The sequence below is a fragment of the Herpailurus yagouaroundi genome, unplaced genomic scaffold (genome assembly GCF_014898765.1).
Source record: "Herpailurus yagouaroundi ecotype Mexico unplaced genomic scaffold, PumYag 254, whole genome shotgun sequence".
Lineage (NCBI taxonomy): Eukaryota > Metazoa > Chordata > Mammalia > Carnivora > Felidae > Herpailurus > Herpailurus yagouaroundi.
Window position 1 is genome coordinate 1,554,776 of NW_024412471.1, and position 18,047 is coordinate 1,572,822.

General features: G+C 44.0%; 1 protein-coding gene across 9 annotated transcripts in view; it reads right to left on the minus strand.

Annotated features, from left to right (window-relative positions):
- Positions 1-5,271: 5,271 nt before the first annotated feature.
- Positions 5,272-18,047, minus strand: part of PIP5K1A (phosphatidylinositol-4-phosphate 5-kinase type 1 alpha) — a 39,782-nt gene continuing 27,006 nt past the window's right edge. For 3 of the 9 annotated variants that reach the window (XR_005786414.1, XR_005786411.1, XR_005786412.1), the window contains 11 exons: positions 17,717-17,869; positions 16,699-16,998; positions 12,310-12,515; positions 11,448-11,531; positions 10,580-10,628; positions 10,298-10,382; positions 9,075-9,221; positions 8,746-8,875; positions 8,045-8,180; positions 5,672-5,720; positions 5,323-5,387 (listed from right to left, as the gene is read on the minus strand). Coding sequence is in view for 5 of the 9 variants with exons in the window: in XM_040461229.1 (XP_040317163.1) it covers positions 8,081-8,180; positions 8,746-8,875; positions 9,075-9,221; positions 10,298-10,382; positions 10,580-10,628; positions 11,448-11,531; positions 12,310-12,515; positions 16,699-16,998; positions 17,717-17,869 (1,254 nt within the window). In the remaining 4 variants the exon portion in view is untranslated. Of the gene's footprint in view, positions 5,388-5,666; positions 5,721-8,044; positions 8,181-8,745; positions 8,876-9,074; positions 9,222-10,297; positions 10,383-10,579; positions 10,629-11,447; positions 11,532-12,309; positions 12,516-16,698; positions 16,999-17,716; positions 17,870-18,047 lie in introns of those variants that run through there. The other 6 variants (XM_040461230.1, XM_040461231.1, XR_005786413.1 and 3 more) reach the window with 5 other exon arrangements.

Here is an 18,047-nt window from a genome sequence, read left to right on the forward strand (position 1 = left end):
TGGGGGCACTTCAACATTTAGAGGCTAGAGAGGCAGGCACAAAAAAAGAGATGTAGCAGTGTAGCACCATGCTACAACCTGTGAAAGTAGTATCCCAGAAGCCAAGAGGAGGGAATAAGAAGCTGTCAGATGCTGCTGCCATGTCAGAGGACGGACATATTTAGCCAGATGGTCACCAGTGACCTTATTAAAAGTTTTGGTTGGGTGGTGGGGGCAAAACCTTAGAGGGAGTTCAAGAGAGATTAGGGTCAAAAAAACTATTAACAAAAATTCATCTGTAAGACAATTAGCTAACTCTGACCACTGGCTGGAGATTTGTTATTAAGAAAATTTTAAGGCATGATAATATAGTTATATATATATTAAAGTTTGTGTTTATTTTGAGAGAGCAAGCACAAGCAGGGGAGGGGCAGAGAGGAGAGACAATCCCAGTCTGTGCTGATGGCACAGAGCCCGATCAATGCGGGGCTAGAACTCATGAACCGCGAGACCAAGAACTGAGCCAAGACCAAGAGTCAGACTTAGTCAACCTACTGAGCCACCTAGGTGCCTCTCTCTCTCTCTCTATATATATATATATAATTTTTTTACCCCATATATGTTTATTTTTTTATTTAAAAAATTTTTTTAAACATTTACTTATTTTTGAAAGACAGAGAGAGACAGAGTGCAAGCAGGGAAGGGGCAGAGAGAGAGAGGGAGACACAGAATCCGAAGCAGTCTCCAGGCTCTGAGCTGTCAGCACAGAACCCGACGTGGGGCTCAAACCCACAAACCATGAGATCTTGACCTGAGCTGAAGTCGGACACTTAACTGACTGAGCCACCCAGGCGACCCTACCCCTATATATATTTTTAAAAAGGGTCCCTATCTCAGTTAAATGTTGAAGTATTTGTGGATGAAAGAATACGGTGTCTGGGATTTATTTTAACTTAATCCTCTGGAGGTGCAGAAAGAAAGTGGGGATGGACTAGAAAGTAATAAGTGAGGGGCACCTGGGTGGCTCAGTCGGTTGAACGTCCGACTTCGGCTCAGGTCATGATCTCACGGTCTGAGTTCGAGCCCCACATCGAGCAGTCTGGAGCCTGCTTCGGATTCTGTGTCTCCCTCTCTCTCTGCCCCTCCCCCACTCATGCTGTCAAAAATAAATAAAACATTAAAAAAACTAAAAAAAGAAAGTAATAGGTGAGATAGATTGGCCTTATTTCTGTTGATAATTATTGAAAGCTGGACAATGCATACATGGTGGTTCACTACTCTTTTGGTTGGAAATTTCCATTAAGTGAGAGAATTGGAAAAAGATGCTGTATAATGAACTTCTAGAAAGTAATTTTTCAAATGATATTGACCTTTTTGTGTCCTTGAAAAACTAAAGAGGAGCACCTGGCTGGCCCAGTTGGCTTGCGACTCTACTCTTGATCTCGGGGTTGTAAGTTCGAGCCCCCATGTTAGGTGTAGTGATTACTTCAAAATAAAATATTTAAGAAAAGAGGAAGTGGGGCGCCTGGGTGGCGCAGTCGGTTAAGCGTCCGACTTCAGCCAGGTCACGATCTCACGGTCTGTGAGTTCGAGCCCCGCGTCGGGCTCTGGGCTGATGGCTCAGAGCCTGGAGCCTGTTTCCGATTCTGTGTCTCCCTCTCTCTCTGCCCCTCCCCCATTCATGCTCTGTCTCTCTCTGTCCCAAAAATAAATAAACGTTGAAAAAAAAATTTAAAAAAAAAAAAAAAGAGGAAGAAAAACTAAAGAATACACAGTTTAATCTGGAATCTATGGCAAGAAGGGATGAGATCCCAATTCTAGTGAATAACTTTCAGAATAGCTGAGATCGACATGCTGAAAAGAAAAACGTTAAACCATGGTCTCTTACTTTCCTAAACTTTTATGTGGAAGTAGCAGCTGCTGCTCATTAGAGGGGCCCTCTGACCATCAGAGGGTGTCTACTGCACCTATTCAGCATAACAGGTAAGAGTGGCAGAAAGACCACTTATGCCTAAAACATGTTCAGATTCAAGTCCTATTAGGGAAGAAGTTTTCTCCTTATCCAGTCTAAAGGAAGGCTGAGCCTATGGCTTACATTCAAAACTGAGAATCCCCAGTTCCTTTTACTCCAATTACTTGTTCTATCATAGTTTGCTTTTTTATCACCACCTCACTCCTGAATTATTATAGTCTAATCAGTCTGCTTCTCCTATCCGATACTTTGAGAGAACTTTGTCAACAGATTAGTCTTGGAATTATTTTGATCGTGTCCTACAGGCAAAAAACATTCTACAGTTCCTCACTGCCCATAGTAATTTAAAATAAAAAATTCCGGGGCACCCGGGTGGCTCAGTCGGTTAATCGTCTAGCTTCGGCTCAGGTCAGGATCTCGCGGTCCATGAGTTTCAGCCCTGTGTCGGGCTCTGCTGACAGCTCAGCTGACAGACTCTCTGTCTCTGTCTCTCTGCCCCTTCCCCCGATCCCATTCTCTCAAAAATAAATAAATATTAAAAATTTTACAAACAGGGGCGCCTGGGTGGCTCGCTCGGTTAAGCGTCTGACTTCGGCTCAGGTCATGATCTCACGGTCCGTGAGTTTGAGCCCCACGTCGGGCTCTGTGCTAACAGCTCAGAGCCTGGAGCCTGTTTCAGATTCTGTGTCTCCCTCTCTCTCTGCCCCTCCCCTGTTCATACTCTGTCTCTGTCTCAAAAAGAAAATAAATGTTAAAAAAAAAAATTTTTTTTTTTAATTTTTTTTAAACAATAAAATGAAATAAAAAATTCCTCAGTCTAGCAGTCAGGGTTTCCTGTGTGTCCTCCACCTACACCAAGATTCTCATTCAAGTCTCCTCCACTATTGCTTCTGCTGTGCTCTCTTCCTTGTTCTGTTCTGGAGAGACACCTCTAGGACCTTGGGCTCAAGTACAACTTTCTTCAACACTTCTGGTCCACAGTGACCTCTAATTTTCTTCTTACATATTCCGTACCATTCTCCAGACAACTGAAATCCTTAACTGTATCCCATCTAACATGTTGTTTTTGTGTACACACATGTATGTACACTATACACTCTTGAAGGTCAATTACTTCTTTTGACCTCCACTGCCCAGTGCATTGCTTGCTACCTGCCGCTTATATATTTGTAGAATGATCTTAACAAGGTTAAGGAATAGTGCTGTGGAAAGAATAGTATTAACTTGCTTCTCTCCAAAGCCCCCCACCTACAAGCCTTAGAATGAACACCCCCTCTTTGGCCTAGTTTCCCATCACAGTAAAAGAGCCTAACTAAGCTCAACCTCACAGAAGAGGAAAACAGAACTGAGGGATGCTTTCTCTATGCTCTTCTAAGTGATGCCTTAGGGCCAGGTTGGGGGAAGGAAAGAGGGAATCTGAAGACCAACTTGTCTCAATCTTGCTGTGTCCCTCTCCTTTCCTCCTAAACTTGAGGAAGATTTTCAGCGCTGGATCCCAAGATCCATCAGTTAAAATGGGTTGCCTTCTAGGCAACAGACCTACGGTAATTCCCTTCTTCACTCACCGCTTTTCCCTGTCAAATTGAAGTTGTTATGGTGGAGGGGTGGCTGGAAGGTAAGGAATGAAGCCAGCACCAGCCTGCACCAGACTGAAGGAACCTGGGGAAGACACAGTATTCGCTCAGAGAAACACAAAGAACATGGAGCCTGAACAGGGGCAGGAGATGGAGCGTACGGTGTTATGAAAAAGAATTAGGAAGAAACAAGAGGTCTAAATAACTGATGAAAGTTTAATACATTAAAACCAAGGATTTATCACTTTTATATTGCATTTGCGATTTCTGAACAATACAAAGTAGAGGCAAATAATGACACTTCATAAAAATGTTGATTCCCCACTCCCTTCCCTAAGACCCAGCCTCCCTCAAATATTCCCTCCCACCCCCTACAGAACTCTGTCCTGAATAAAACACTTAAATACATCATAAATAGTAAATTATGAAAAAAAATAGCAAGAATTGTTTCTTTCCTTCTTGTAAAAAAGAACATGGCAGCAAAGACAGGCAGCCAGAAACTGGCTGGGGGTGTCTAATATAGACAGTTACTTGGGGGATGGGCTACCCTACTATCAAGGTCGGGTGGGATGGACAGGAGAGTCTTCAACAATCTGCCTGAGATGCCAGGCCTCCTTCTTCCCCTGGCAGGAGTAGGAGGATCAGATGGGGAACCACAACTCTTGGAGATGGGAACAGAGGGATTACAAAGCTCCCATTTCCGAGTTCTCTGTATGAGAAGGGGCAGGGCATGTGGCACAGCAATAACCTCACCTACGCAAGAATCTGCTGGCTCCCCGTGAGTCTAAGAGAATATCCTCTAGCCTCATAGCTAGACTGCCTGTTAAATGGACACAGGTGTCCCCTTTCTACTTGAACTCCACGAACAGCAGAACTTTGTCAGAAAAGGTGGGAAGGGCAAGGAAGAAACCTTTCGAGAAGGATCCAAATTCATTTGATTAAGTCTTCATATTTAGAAAAACAAGCAGAATATATTTCAAATTGCAGAACAGTAATAATCGTGATGGCCCCACAGTGAGTCGGGTCCTGCCTAGGAAGGGCTCTGATCTTCCAGCCCCATGACTGCCCTTCTGTTTCAACCAAAGGGGTAAAGATTACCCCATGTCCCACTCTCTCCATTCCTTCAGGCTTAAGAAATTCATCAAGAGAGGTGGAGTTAAAGAGGTGCTGCTCTTGGCAAAGCAGTTCCACACTTCCATTTCTCAAACACCAGGGGGCTCTTCTGAGGGAACCCCATGAACAGGCAGCTCTCCAACACTTCTGGAGTTTTGATCTGAAACTAGCTTGAAATTGTGTGCTGTGCACTAGTCTTTCTTTTCCTTTTTTTTTAAGAAAATAAAAAAAAAAAAAAAGGAAGTTGGGAGTTGGTTTAACACCATTACTCCCCCAAAACCTTTACAAAAGTTACCAGGGTCTTCTTCCAGAGAAAGAGCTAAGGTGGAGATAAGGTGCCAGCCAGTCTGTCCTGAGGAAATAAGAGTCCAGCTCCTGGTGAAGGGTAGATGAGGAGGAAGAAAACCACCAAGTGCAGCAACCCCGCTTCTAGCAGGAAGAATTGGGGGCTTGAAAACAATTCATTTGTGGAAGCCAAGGCTGGCCAGTTGAAAACGCATGCCACTCAACTCAGAAGTGGGGAGGACACTGCTGTCCTCAACTGTCCGAGGCACTAAGGCCCATTTGTAAGGAAAGGGAGGGAGAAGACGATCTTCTTCAGGAAAGAGACAGCCCCCCCTAGCCTCCAATATGCTTCTTCTGTGATGACCACGAAGAAGAAAACTCAGCATTGCTGGGGCAAGGGCTGGCATCTTGGGATCACGAAGCTGGTAGAATCTTGTTCTAAGTCTTCTGAATTTTTTTGCTCACTGGAAAGGGAAAGAGTGTAAAATTAAGGATGTGGAGTATGAGATGAGGAGCCAGGAATGGAATTCAAGTTAATTTCAACCTGATTAGAAGAGTTAAGAAGTCTTCTTCTATTTCAGTCTCTGCTTGCAAGTACAAGGTTCCCAAACCACAAAATTTAAAAAGGCAAGATTTAGGGGGGCACCCAGTCCCTCTAACCTTGCCAATTAACTCCTTGTTCCACTCCATCAGTGATCATCTTTATACCCTTCAAAGCATTTACCTCCCCCACATCCCAGACACTCACATGGGTGAACTCTGACTCTGCAACTTCAGGCTTTTCCAAGAGGATTGAACTAACAGGAGAAAAAAAAATGGAGGCAGAGAGAAGTATTAGAAGATAAAAAAGAAAAAGGACCCTCCTTTCAAGTCAGATCTTATACTGCTTCTCCATATTTCACTTCAAGATCGATTTAGGATTCAGAAAGAAAAGGTTAAGAAACTACCAGATTTAGAAGCATGCCATTTTAATTAACTATTTATCATCTTGAGTACTACAAAGTATTTCCTAATATCCTCCCCTTCTGTCCTCAATTCCCAGGTGTGGCAGGCACTCAGTGATCACTGCTGCCTGATATTTATGCCATTGTAAAATTTTCTTTTGACTGTAGGCTGGATTTAGTGATTCTCTTCTAGTGGACAGATGAGAAAACATCAATTCTGAGATTAGGTTACCAAATACCCTACCTAGCTTCCTCTTTGGCTCATGTTCTCACTGTTTGCTCTGAGAGAAGCCAGCTGCCACATGGAGAGAAGCATGTGACAAGGAACTAAGGAAGTACCACTGGCCAACAGCCTGCAAGGAACTGAATCTTGCCAACAACCACATAAGTGAGCTTGGAAATGGATCCTTCCTCAGGCGAGCCTCCAGATGAGGCTACTTCCCTTACAAACAGCTTGAATGTAATCTCCTGAGAGACTCTGAGCCAAAGGCACCCAGCTAAGTCACAATGAAGTATTTAAGCCACATAAAATCTGAGATAATAAATGTTTGTAGTTTTTAGCTGCCAAGTTGGAGGTAATTTATTACACAATCAATAATACAGCTTTTTGTACTTGAAAATGAAGTGCTGCTGAACTAAAAATCTAAAAAGTGGAAGTAGCTTTGGAAGAGGGAAGTGGGCTTTAAAGAGAGTTTTAGTGAAAGTTTAAAGGTGCCATGAATATACTGTAGAATTTTAGACTTGAATGGGTGAGTGGCCAGTGTGGGCTGAAAGGAGAGTGAGAAAGATCTTACTGGCAAGTGAAGGAATTTAGTGGAACAAAGTTTAGCAACAATATCATATGCAGTTATGTGAAAAGTAGAATATGTACCTAATGAACTGGGTGATCTAGCAAAGGAGAATTCTAAGCAAAGTCCTGAAGGTGCCATGCAATTCCTTCTTAATAATGCTTAGAATAAAACTTAAGAGAAGAAAAAGATTAAGGGAAGGACTATTAAATAAAAGGAGGACTTGCCAGGACTTAATGGTTTTGAAAATTCTGAGCCCCTCCAGATAGCAAACCACGCTGAAGTTAAGAAACGGCTTGTGAACAAGCAAGGTTTTATAACCTGAGCACTACCAGGAAAATGTGCCCTAAAGACAAAGCCAATGCTATGACTGTAAAACATTTTTTTGAGACCTCAGAAAAATCAAAGTTTGTTGATTACAGTACTATTCAATCATGCAAAAGGCCATCCAAAAAGATTAATGTCTTGTAGATCCTCTCGAAGCACAGGGCTTATATCAAGACGGTCAGTATCTGTGGGTGTGGCTTTTGTCTGAAGGACTAAATCCTAATGAGATTCATAGGAGGTCCACAAATCTTTGAGGGCATTATAACAACAGAAACATTACCAGCTTGGACTGAAAGGGACAGAAACAGTACAAAATGAAGAGACCAATGGACCCTAAAATTGTACTGGCAAGAGAGCAGGCTGACAAAACTACTCAGCTGCAAACACATTCTACCTTTTGTGAAAAGGTAAGACCCAGAAAGCAAAACCAAGACTCCAAATGGTGGAGCCAAGAGCCATGGAGAATTACCCCCATGTTTTGAGACTTGATAAAAGAAACTCCAACAATCGCTGGATTTTGGACTTAGCTATGCACCAGTGACTCCTCTGTGCCTCCTTCGCTCCTCTTTTTGTACAGGAATGTGTACAGTGGTTATCTCCTTACTGCCTCACCACTGTCTGCTGGGTATGAAGGGAGAAAACCTCTTTATTTTTCACAGGTCAAAAGACTGAGAGGAACTATACTGGAGGAACACCACCTGGAGAATTCGTTCAAACCAAGACCTAATTCAGAGGACAAAATTCTGGAATTTGAGCTGCTGCTATAATGGGGATGGGACTTTTAGAGACCATGGGAGCCAATGAACGCATTTTGCACATGGAGGGATGTGAATTATTGGGGGCCAGAAGATGGACTGTGACAGGTCGCTCGTTAGGTGGCTCCCCATGATCTCTGCTTCCTGATATTCATACCTTTGTGTAAGCCCTTCTCCTTGTGAGTGTGGGCGTGTGGGCCACATTTAGCGACTACAATGCAGTACAGGTGACAGGATGTCAATCTTGAGGTTAGGTTACAAAAAGATTATGGCTTCTGCAAAGGTGCATGCACTCTCATTTACTCACTCTTGAGAGAAGCCAGCTGCTATGTGCTGAGTTGTCCTAACAGAGAGGCTCACGTGGCAAAGAACAGGGAGGTCCCCAGCCAACAGCTGGTGAGGAACTAATGTCCTCTGTCCAGTAACCCACAAGGAACTGAATGCTGCCAATAAGCACATAAATGAGCTTAGAAGTGAAGCCTCTCAGTCAAACCTTCCAGACAAGACAGAAATCCTGGCCAACACTTCATGAAAGACCCAGATTCTGACCCACAGAAACTATGATATATGCTTGTTATTTTAAGCCACAAGTTTTAGGTTAATGTTTTATGATGGAATAGATAATCAACACACCATGTTACAAAATTAAATCACAATCTTCATACTGGATTCTTTTGCAAGATTGACTGTTCATTTTCTTCACTGCCCAGGAATCTTCCCAGGCTTACAAAATAAGCAGAGAATTCTCATCTAACTCAACAGGAGATAAAGGGTTGGTTGGGGCGTGTTTTGACTGAATATCAGAAAAGTCTTGCACACCCCCCTAAAGATGGAGAGATACTGACACTTTTCCAAATCACTAAAGATCAGCTAAAAGAAAGTAAACCTGCAAAAATCTAGTGAGGAGCAAATGACCATGATCTCTTGAAGAAACAACTTATGGAGGTTCCTAAGGACCTGAAGGGAGACATCAAAAGATTATATGGAGAAAGGGGCCAAGGAACCAACCTTGTAGTTTGCATTTGTAAAGTCTCTCCAACTACAGGTGAGAAATAGGGGTCAGGAATAGTCGTGACCTCACTGATTTTCTCCAAAGGTGGAGTCTGAGGTAAAACATCAGGACGACCGAAGTGGACGCCTGGAAAAAAGAAAAGGGAAGAAAATCAATAAATAAAAAAGACAAAATGGGGTGGGGAAAATACGGGGGGAAAAAAAATGAAGCAACTTGGCTTTTCCTGGACAGGAATGGAGAGTAGAGGTCCTAGGCAGATAAGATAGGGCTCCGAAGGAAGGGAGGGAGTGCCCACGCACATGAGAGCCCCAGCCCTGGCGCTGACCTGGCTCCACTTCCGCCTTTGTTGTCACTTGTGCCTTGTGTTCCCCAGAGACCGATGTCTGGTAAGTAATGCAGGAGTTGCCGCTGGGGCCTGCTCGCCGAGAGAAAGATGAGCCAGACCGAAACTTTTTGGAAGGAGAGGGCTTCACTTCAAAAGGGAAAGAGAAAGCCTACTTAGCACCCACCTAAGAAACCATCACCAAGACACAGATACAAATTGCCAGCACCCCCAACACAAACCCAAAGGTGCTCTGCAAAGCGGGCAAAAGGACTAATGTCAACAAAGACAAGCTCTATTAACTACTCTTCAGAGCACAGGGTGTGCATCTTGGGTCACCTCACTTTGGAAAGCAGAGAACCTAGACGAAAGGAGACACACACACACACACACACACACACATCTTTCCCCTGCTACACGCAACCTCGATGGCTTTGCTTCCACCCGATGAGACGTCCTCCGCTCCGTCATCCCCTTGTTCTTTAGTAACGTCCTCCAGGTCAAGCTGACGAAGATGACCCTTTCACTCTGCATCCTCGTAGCACTTACGCACACAGCACCGTGATACTTTACACTTGTTTATATATCACTTTGAAAAGACTTTGAAAAGATTTTTCCATGTTTCTTTAAGACTGTCTGGCATGCCTAAGTCCTCTCTGCCGCACTGAGGGACGACTGAGGCCTAAGATGAGGAGATGGGAAGGAGGAGTTGGAAATGTGCCAGGGTCAACAGCATGGAAGGTTTGGGAAGAAGAATACTGGCACTTTCCAGTCACAAAAGTTGAGGGAAGAGAGTGAGAAGGACTGCTAAGCAGAAATCAGTAACTGCTTCTCCAACCCTTTGATCCCACTCTGAGAATTCCTTGGCACTGGGGATACGAACAGAAAATAGAACACCTGTGATATCCTTGTCTATCTCTGTAAGTCTGGCTCTATCTCAGCCTGTGGCGTGGATCCTACTCCCACAACGACACTTTTTCCCCACCAATCCCACTTCCCAGAAATGCCCCTCACCTCAATGACACACGGAGGGACAGCCAGGGGGAAAGCAGCAACTCGGAAACCACGGGGACAGACAGAGTGACTGACATAAAGACGGGCAGCAGTTCTCACGGGATGTGGGTAGAGCAGAAGAGGCTTTGGCAGTTCCCTGACAGAGGTGTCTTGCCCCCCCATCTCCTGGAGTAAGGGAGGCACTGGGGGGTCATCTGGTAGAAGCCACTTACAGGGTATCTTCTTGAACACTGTGTTGCACATGAAGCGTTGGAACCGTTCAGCATAGAAGCCTGGCCGATGCACCGATACGGTGTCCTGCAGAGCAGAAGAGAGGGCTGCAGAGTTAGAGATGGGGAGGCCCAGCAAGAGGGCCTCTATTTAGTCCTAGGGCTGCTTTCCCCTAGGCTGGGACCCAAGCAGAAGGGCAGAACCCACAAACAAAATAAGAACAAATGGAGGGGGCAAATCAGAACTGAAGGAGGCAGGAGAGCCTCTAGCAAACTGCTACTCACCCCATCATGTACCAGAGCTTTCCAAGAGTGCTCCAACTTCTTAACAAACCTGCCGAGAAAAATGTTTATCACACAGCCCCACAGTTAAGTGAATGACACAGTTTTCTCTTTTAGAGTTGAAGAAGCTGGGAAAGCACTCCCTCTATAAAACTGGCTTTCCAAAGAACAGACACAGTCATGCTTGTTCAACATGGAGATCAAAGCTGTTTCCAGGGAAGTCACTTAGCTCCCCATAGAAAGAGAGCAGTAATTATGTCCCTGGTAAGTCAGAGACAAGAGCATTTATTACAAAAGGAGAACTGAAGGAATAGATGGGTATGCTACTAGGGGGAAGAGAGGAATTAAAACTGGATGATGACGCTGAAACGGTAAACCAAGTATTGTCCAATCCTCAGTAGTAGCTGAAACATGGGATCCAGCATTCCCAGCTCTCCCCTCACTACCACCTCACTACCTCCGTTCCACAGGCTAACACTCTGCACAGAACACAGTGATCCTCTTGTTTTTCCTCTGAGGAAAGGGGAACGTGTTTCCAGCTGTATCCCAATGTGGAGTGTGACTCATCTCACAGGTTTCTCACAAAGAGCCAGACAGATGGTGTATTCTACCCTGGTGCTTCTGAGGACTGACTCAGCTCTCCACAGAGGTGTGTGTTATGTTTGGGGAAGTGGCAGGGTAATGAAGCCAGGGAGACAGGCAAAATCAATGAACCAAACCACCATTTAAAACCTAATGAGGTAAGCAGCCGGGTTGCAACTCACTGTTCTTATTTCAGGAAGAATTTAGTGACAAACCCACCTGAAGGAGAAATGTGAGTGGTTATCTGCAACCACTCTGCCCCCTCATTTGGGATCTGTGCACTCCTCACCTGTAAGACTGAAGAATGTCAATGATCCCAATATAAAGCAGCAGCCTTTCCCCTTTACTATTGCGGGCCGGGATGCCACCCATACTGTTCCGGAAGACAAGAAAAGAGTAAGAAAATCTTTGGCCTGGCACACGGGGCTTCTCTTAAACTCGAGTTAGATCAGGACAGGGAACTGAGACCTAAACATAACCGTCCCATCTCCCATAAACTGGGGAAGAGAACCTTCCTCCATCCCCAAGAACCACTCTGGAGTACGTATTACAACCTCTTTGCCTCCAAGTTTCACTCACCTTCCCCCTCCGACCCTAATTCCACCAAAGAGAATCTAAAATCACCTCTACTCAGCCATGTTGGAAACGTTCCAATAACTGAACTTCCTCAGTACTTTCATATTTTACTTCACGCCCACTAGGACACTCTTCTTGAGAGTCATGGTATCCTCTACCGTGACTTAAAACTGAAACTACCTACAAGACATTTATACTTCACGGTAAATATGCTTCCCTGATAGATCCACCGTGGTAAGAAGGACATCTTCCATAAAGCTGCCTATAACAAATTGCTTTTGGTGAAGTTTTAGTATAATAGGCAGACATGTCTAAGACCCTGAGTAGATTCTTTTCAAAAAGTCTTTTAATTTCGAATAGCTCTCTTTCTCAGATGTGCTATAATCCCCAATTTGAGACCTCTTCCTTTCTTTTTATATTCTTAAGAAAGTTCATTCTATAGTTCTATGAATACTAATACTGTCAACTTAACTCCTGAATCAGGGCTACTCTTATTCCAGAAGCTGGGTCCCCTCCTCAAGAAAAACCTACAGTGAGTCTATGCTCTCCTTTCCGGTGTCCCTGAGCCCACTCACTGGTCATCAGTCTCCATGGTGCCACCTCGCCGAGCCTCGCCCTGGATAGATTCCATAGCTGTGGAATAGAGAGCCTTTTGGGGGGCTGGTCTGCGAGTATCAACTGAATACTGTGTTTCGTTGCCTAAGGGCTCTCGTTGGGCATGATCTATGTTATGGATTGACATCAAGAGGCTATAGTCCATTATCTTGAAGCTCTGCAGCACCTAAGTGGAAAGAAAACAAAAACAAAAACCATGATCTGAGCCTTGGGAGGTAAGAGAACTCTTTTTCAGGACCTCACAGCTTTCCTGATTCAATTCTTTTTTTGTTTTTTAAAGATATATTTTTTAAATATTTAATTTTTTAAAATTTATTTATTTTGGGGAGAGACAGAGTGTGAGCAGGGGAGGGGCAGAGAGACAGAGACAGATAGACAGAATTTGAAGCAGGCTCCAGGCTCAGAGTTGTCAGCACAGAGCCTGATGTGGGGCTCAAACCCACGAACTGAGATCATGACCTGAGCTGAAGCCCAACACTTAACTGACTGAGCCACCCAGGCACCCCGATGTTTATTTGAGAGAGAAAGAAAGAGGGACGGAGAGAGAAGTGAGAGAATCCAAGGAGACTCCACATCATAAGCATGGAACCCGATGTGGGGTGTGGGGCTTGATCCCATGAACCATGAGATAATGACCTGAGCCAAAATCAAGACTCGGACTCTCAACCGACCAAGCCACCCAGGTGTCCTTCAATTATCCTTTTTTTTTGTTGTTGTTTATTGGTGGGGGGTGGGGGAGCAAAGAGAGGAAGAAAGAGAATCTCAAGCAGGCTCTGTGCCGACACAAGGCTGGAACTCACAAACCGTGAGATAAATGACCTGAGCAGAAACCAAGAGTCAGATGCTTAACCAACTGAGCCACCAAGGTGCCCCTTGACAGTAAACCTCCAGGGTTAACTACATAGGCTTATCCTTTGCTCCTCCTAGTCCCTGAAGAAGAACATATTAACCTCCTCTGGTCACCGTTTACATCCCTTCAGCTTTCTTCCATTTGAATAAATATATATTAGCCCGCTGCCTAGCCCACAAGACGCTCTTTGTTCTTTCCTTGTATCTCTTTATTATTATTATTGAGCATTATTTTCTCAAGGGAACAAGGAATACATACTTGAATTGTAAAGAATCCACAAGGAAAGTCTGGTAAAGTACACTTCGTGATAGAACAGATCTGCTGCAGGACCTTATATGCCCAGCTTCAATTCAGTTCAGTATTTAGCGAAGCCCTAATATCTGTATGCGCTGTGCCTGCTTATTGGGGTACAAAGATACTTAAGAGGGGTTCTGTCCTCAAGGATATTATAATTTAGGAAAGAAAACAACTACAAAAATAAATGCAATACAGTCTACTATGTGCAACAACAAAACTGCTTACATGACTAAATAGTGTAGAAGTCAAGAAGTGATACATAAATAAGCTTATGAAGGATAAATTGGAAAATAAGTCCAAATAAAGGCCTGGAGACATGAAACAAACAGCATGTTACATCCTGTGAGATGTAATTTGGTACTACTAAAACAGAAAATGCAAAAAAATGGTGTGGCAGATTACAGAGGTTGATAGGGGCAAAACAGTAACAGGCCTGATGTGTCATATTAAGGAGCCTCGATTGTGGGGTGCCTGGGTGGCTCAGTCAGTTAAGGGTCCAACTTCGGCTCAGGTCATGATCTTACAGCTTGTGGGTTTAGGCCCTATGTCAGGTTCTGTGCTGACAGCTCAGAGTCTGGTGCCTGCTTTGGTGCTTCTCTCTACCTCTCCCCTATTCATGCTTGCTGTCTCTCAAAAATGAATAAACATTAAAAAAAATTTTTTTTAAATAAAAAACAAGGAGCTTGAATTGTATCCCACAGTTCTCAACCTTCCTTCCATTCCAGAACAGCATGTGAAAGGGTGTACTCCCACCAGTTCCAGTGGCCCACTTTGGTGATGCAGCTCAACCAAGGGTGTTTTGGTAGGTTGGTGGAGGAAGCGATGAAAAGAGGATAGGAGTGATTCTTTTTTTGTTGTTGTCATTGTTGGAGAAAGAGGGAGGTGGGCAAAGTGAGTGAGTGAGAGAGAGAGAGTAAGAGAGACAGAGAGACAGAGAGACAGAGAGACAGAGAACTTCAAGCAGGTTCCACACCCAGAGTGGAGCCCAACACAGGGCTTGATCTCACAACCTGAGATCATGACCTGAGCTGAAATCAAGAGGTGGATGCTTAACCAACTGACCCACCCAGGCATCCCAGGAGTGATTCTTATTTAAGTCTGAAACCAACTCTCTGCTCCATTGTATCTAGTCCTTTCAACCAAAGGACTCAAACTAACAACATAGGCATTGCCCTGTAAATAGATGCAGAGTAAGCAAAGAACAAGGATGGACAATGTTACGGAGTAGAGAAAGATCCTACAGTAACAGCTGAGGAAAAAAAAAATCAGTAGGAAAAAGTGTCACAAAAAAACAAACAAAAAAAAATGTACATTAAGAAAGTGGAAATAGTCAACTGTCAAGCTGCAGAAAATTCAAGGAAAGACTCTGAAGTAGTCTCAGGGCACTTGGGTGGCTCAGCCAGTTAAGCACCTGACTTTTTTTTTTTTTTTAAAGCTTACATTTTTAATTTTTTTTTAATGTTTTTATTTTTTATTTATTTTTGAGACAGAGAGACAGAGCATAAGCACGGGAGGGGCAGAGAGAGAGGGACACACAGAATCCGAAGCAGGCTCCAGGCTCTGAGCTATCAGCACAGAGCCCAATGCGGGGCTTGAACTCACAGACCGTGAGATCATGACCTGAGCTGAAGTCAGACACTTAACCGACTTGAGCCAGGCGCCCCAGCACCTGACTCTTGATGTCAGCTCAGGTTATGATCTCAGAGTTCAGGAGCTCAAGTCCTGCTTTGGGCTCTGCATGGACAGCGGGGAGCCTGCTTGGGATGGTCTCTCAAAATAAACATTAAAAAAAAAAAGTAGTTGTCTCTATTTGGCATCCCAGGTCGTCACTGGGGAAAACAGTTCATTTGAAGAGAGAGCAAAAGCCAGGACAGTGGGTTGAGGCAAGAATAGGTGAAGATAAATGAAAAGCAAAAAATAGAAACATCATTAGAGACACTGAAAAAGGACCCTCCTAACCTTAAGATAAAAGAGATAAAAGTTTGTACATAGAAAGAAAACAGTTGGTAGAGGCGGAAGCCAGGGGAGGGAAAGGAAGGAAGTTGTGAAGCAGGACCCTAAGAAAATAGTCCTGCAAAAGGGACTGACCTGGACTAAGACACCAAGTTGGGCAGAAAGGAGATTAAGGATGGGTGAGTGCAGACATGTTTATAAATTGGAGATGGGGGCAGGACAAAGGGATGGTATGGAACAGAAGAGCGAGGTAGTCTGTTGAGAAACAAGGCTGGGGGATAAAAGTTAGAAAATGGTTTGGAGACAGTCCCAATCACGTGACATCTGTGCTGAAAGGAATAGGAAGTGGACTGGTGGACAATATTGAGGCTGGACAGCATCAACCTATAGAGATGCCAGTTGACAGAGGTGTGTGATTTCCTTCAGCAGCACACAGCTTCCAAGATATAAATGTGGATTTGGTAGGCAGGACCAAGATCTGAGGAATGATGGTGCTGATATGCAAATAAGAAGAATACAGGATTATGAGGCCTAGGAGAGGTAGAGAAGAAAATGAAGCCAGGTGTGGGGAGGATAAACAGAATGTAAAAATGTAAAGGCTCAGCAATGACCTAATGTAAAAGTTATTTTATTTTATTGCAATTTTTTAACTAATTTTTTTAATGTTTTTTAATGTTTATCTTTGAGAGAGAGAGGGCGGGGGAGGGGCAGAAAGAGAGAGAGAGACAGAATCTGGAACAGATTCCAAGCTCTGAGCTGTCAGCACAGAGCTCGATGCAGGGCTTGAACTCGTGAAACATGAGATCATGACCTGAACTGAAATCAAGTCAGTCACCTAACTGACTGAACCACCCAGGTAACCCCGTAATTAATACATTTATATAAAAAAATTTTTTTTAATGTTTGTTTATTTTTGAGAGAGAAACAGAGACACAGTGTGAGCGGGGGAGGGGCAGGCACAGAGGGAGACACAGAATCCAAAGCAGGTTCCAAGCTCTGAGCTGTCAGCACAGAGCTCGCTGCGGGGCTTGAACTCTCGAACTGTGAGATCATGACCTGAGCCAAAGTCGGATGCTTAACTGACTGAGCCACCCAGGCTCCCCTGTAAAAGTTATTTTAAATGAAGTCTGGGACATATAGAGCTAAGGAACTGAGTCCCATCTCCTCCAGATTTGATGGGAGAATAATAACCTGTTTAAGTGACTGAAATTTTTGGTATCTGAGAGTGAAGGAAATATGACAAACTCACCAAACAGTCACGCTGTAAGGTCTTACATAGAGCATTGTACATATCAGCATCCAAAAAAAGACCATCTGGAATGTCTTGTAAGAAGTCCAGGTCTTTAAAGGTGGGTAGAGGCTTCTCTCGCTCTTTTTGGGAAGCCCGCCGTTTGTAGGTTGAGCCCTTGAGGTCATATTTGATGTGCATCTTGACTGACCGTGGTAAGAGATTGTTCATCACCACAATTCGAATGTTCTTACCACCTGCCTGCACACAGTACAGTCCATAGAATTTAGGCAGCAAAGTGCGAGGGTTCTGGTTGAGGTTCTGTGGGCATGAAAGTAAAAAGAAGTAAGACAACAAGTCAGCTGATTTTCAGTGAAACTCAAGGGCAAAAAGTTGCCATCCATCTTTGTCTGCTACATGGGGTTCAGGTCCAATCTGTCTGCCCATAAGGCCACATCATATTTGCTTACAATTTTCCAACACCTCTATCTCAGTGATCCGATTATCATCAAGCTGAGCCACAGACCCTCCAATCCAGTAATCAGTCAGCATACTCAATGTATGATGGATACATTCTTTCAGAGAGGTTCAAGAGAAGATCGTATTGAAAAAGTCTTAACTCTAAGCCCTTGGTATAGCATATTCTTGTGGGTGTGATGTGAAGCAAAACTAACTTCTCCAGAAGCTCCAAGGGCAGTCAATCAGAGTAAGATGGAATAGAGTACTATCAAGGGAAGTAACCAACCTCATTCTCCTGGTGTAGGAGGTAGACTAAGAACAGAAAATAAAATTATCACTGAATATCACCTTTGGGTAGGACGGTCTAAGCCAAATAACATTTAAAATATGACACATAAAACCCTTTTGGCCCCAGAGAGGCAAGAGAGATGGGCCCAAAAGCCCCAAAATGAATTACGTCTTTAAGACAGAAGTGCTGACATCGTGTTGCCCTGCTGACAAGAACCACCCCCCCCCCAACCCCACCTTGCCCAAGAGTGGAGTGGGCAGCACAGGTGGCCAAGTGCTCTTCTTTTCTCACCATGTAGTATCCTGGAAGCAGCTTCTGCAGAAACTCCGCCTCTTTATGCTGGACCGTTTTAATGATGAATTCATCGTCACTGGACACATAGAAGAGGGAACCACTGGCCCCAGAGCTGCAGAGTTCAATCAGTGGCTCACTGCAGAGGGAGTACTAGGGCCCAGAAAGAAGAGAGCAAGAGGTTCAGAAATATCAGGGCTTGTCCAACCAGAAATTAAGTACAGATGCAATCCTAAAGTACAGAAATTAAGTACAGATGCTATTCTAAAGAAAGACTAGAAAAGCAAGACTGTGGAGAGAGCGTTTTCCTTTGGGAGGATCCCTCTGGTAC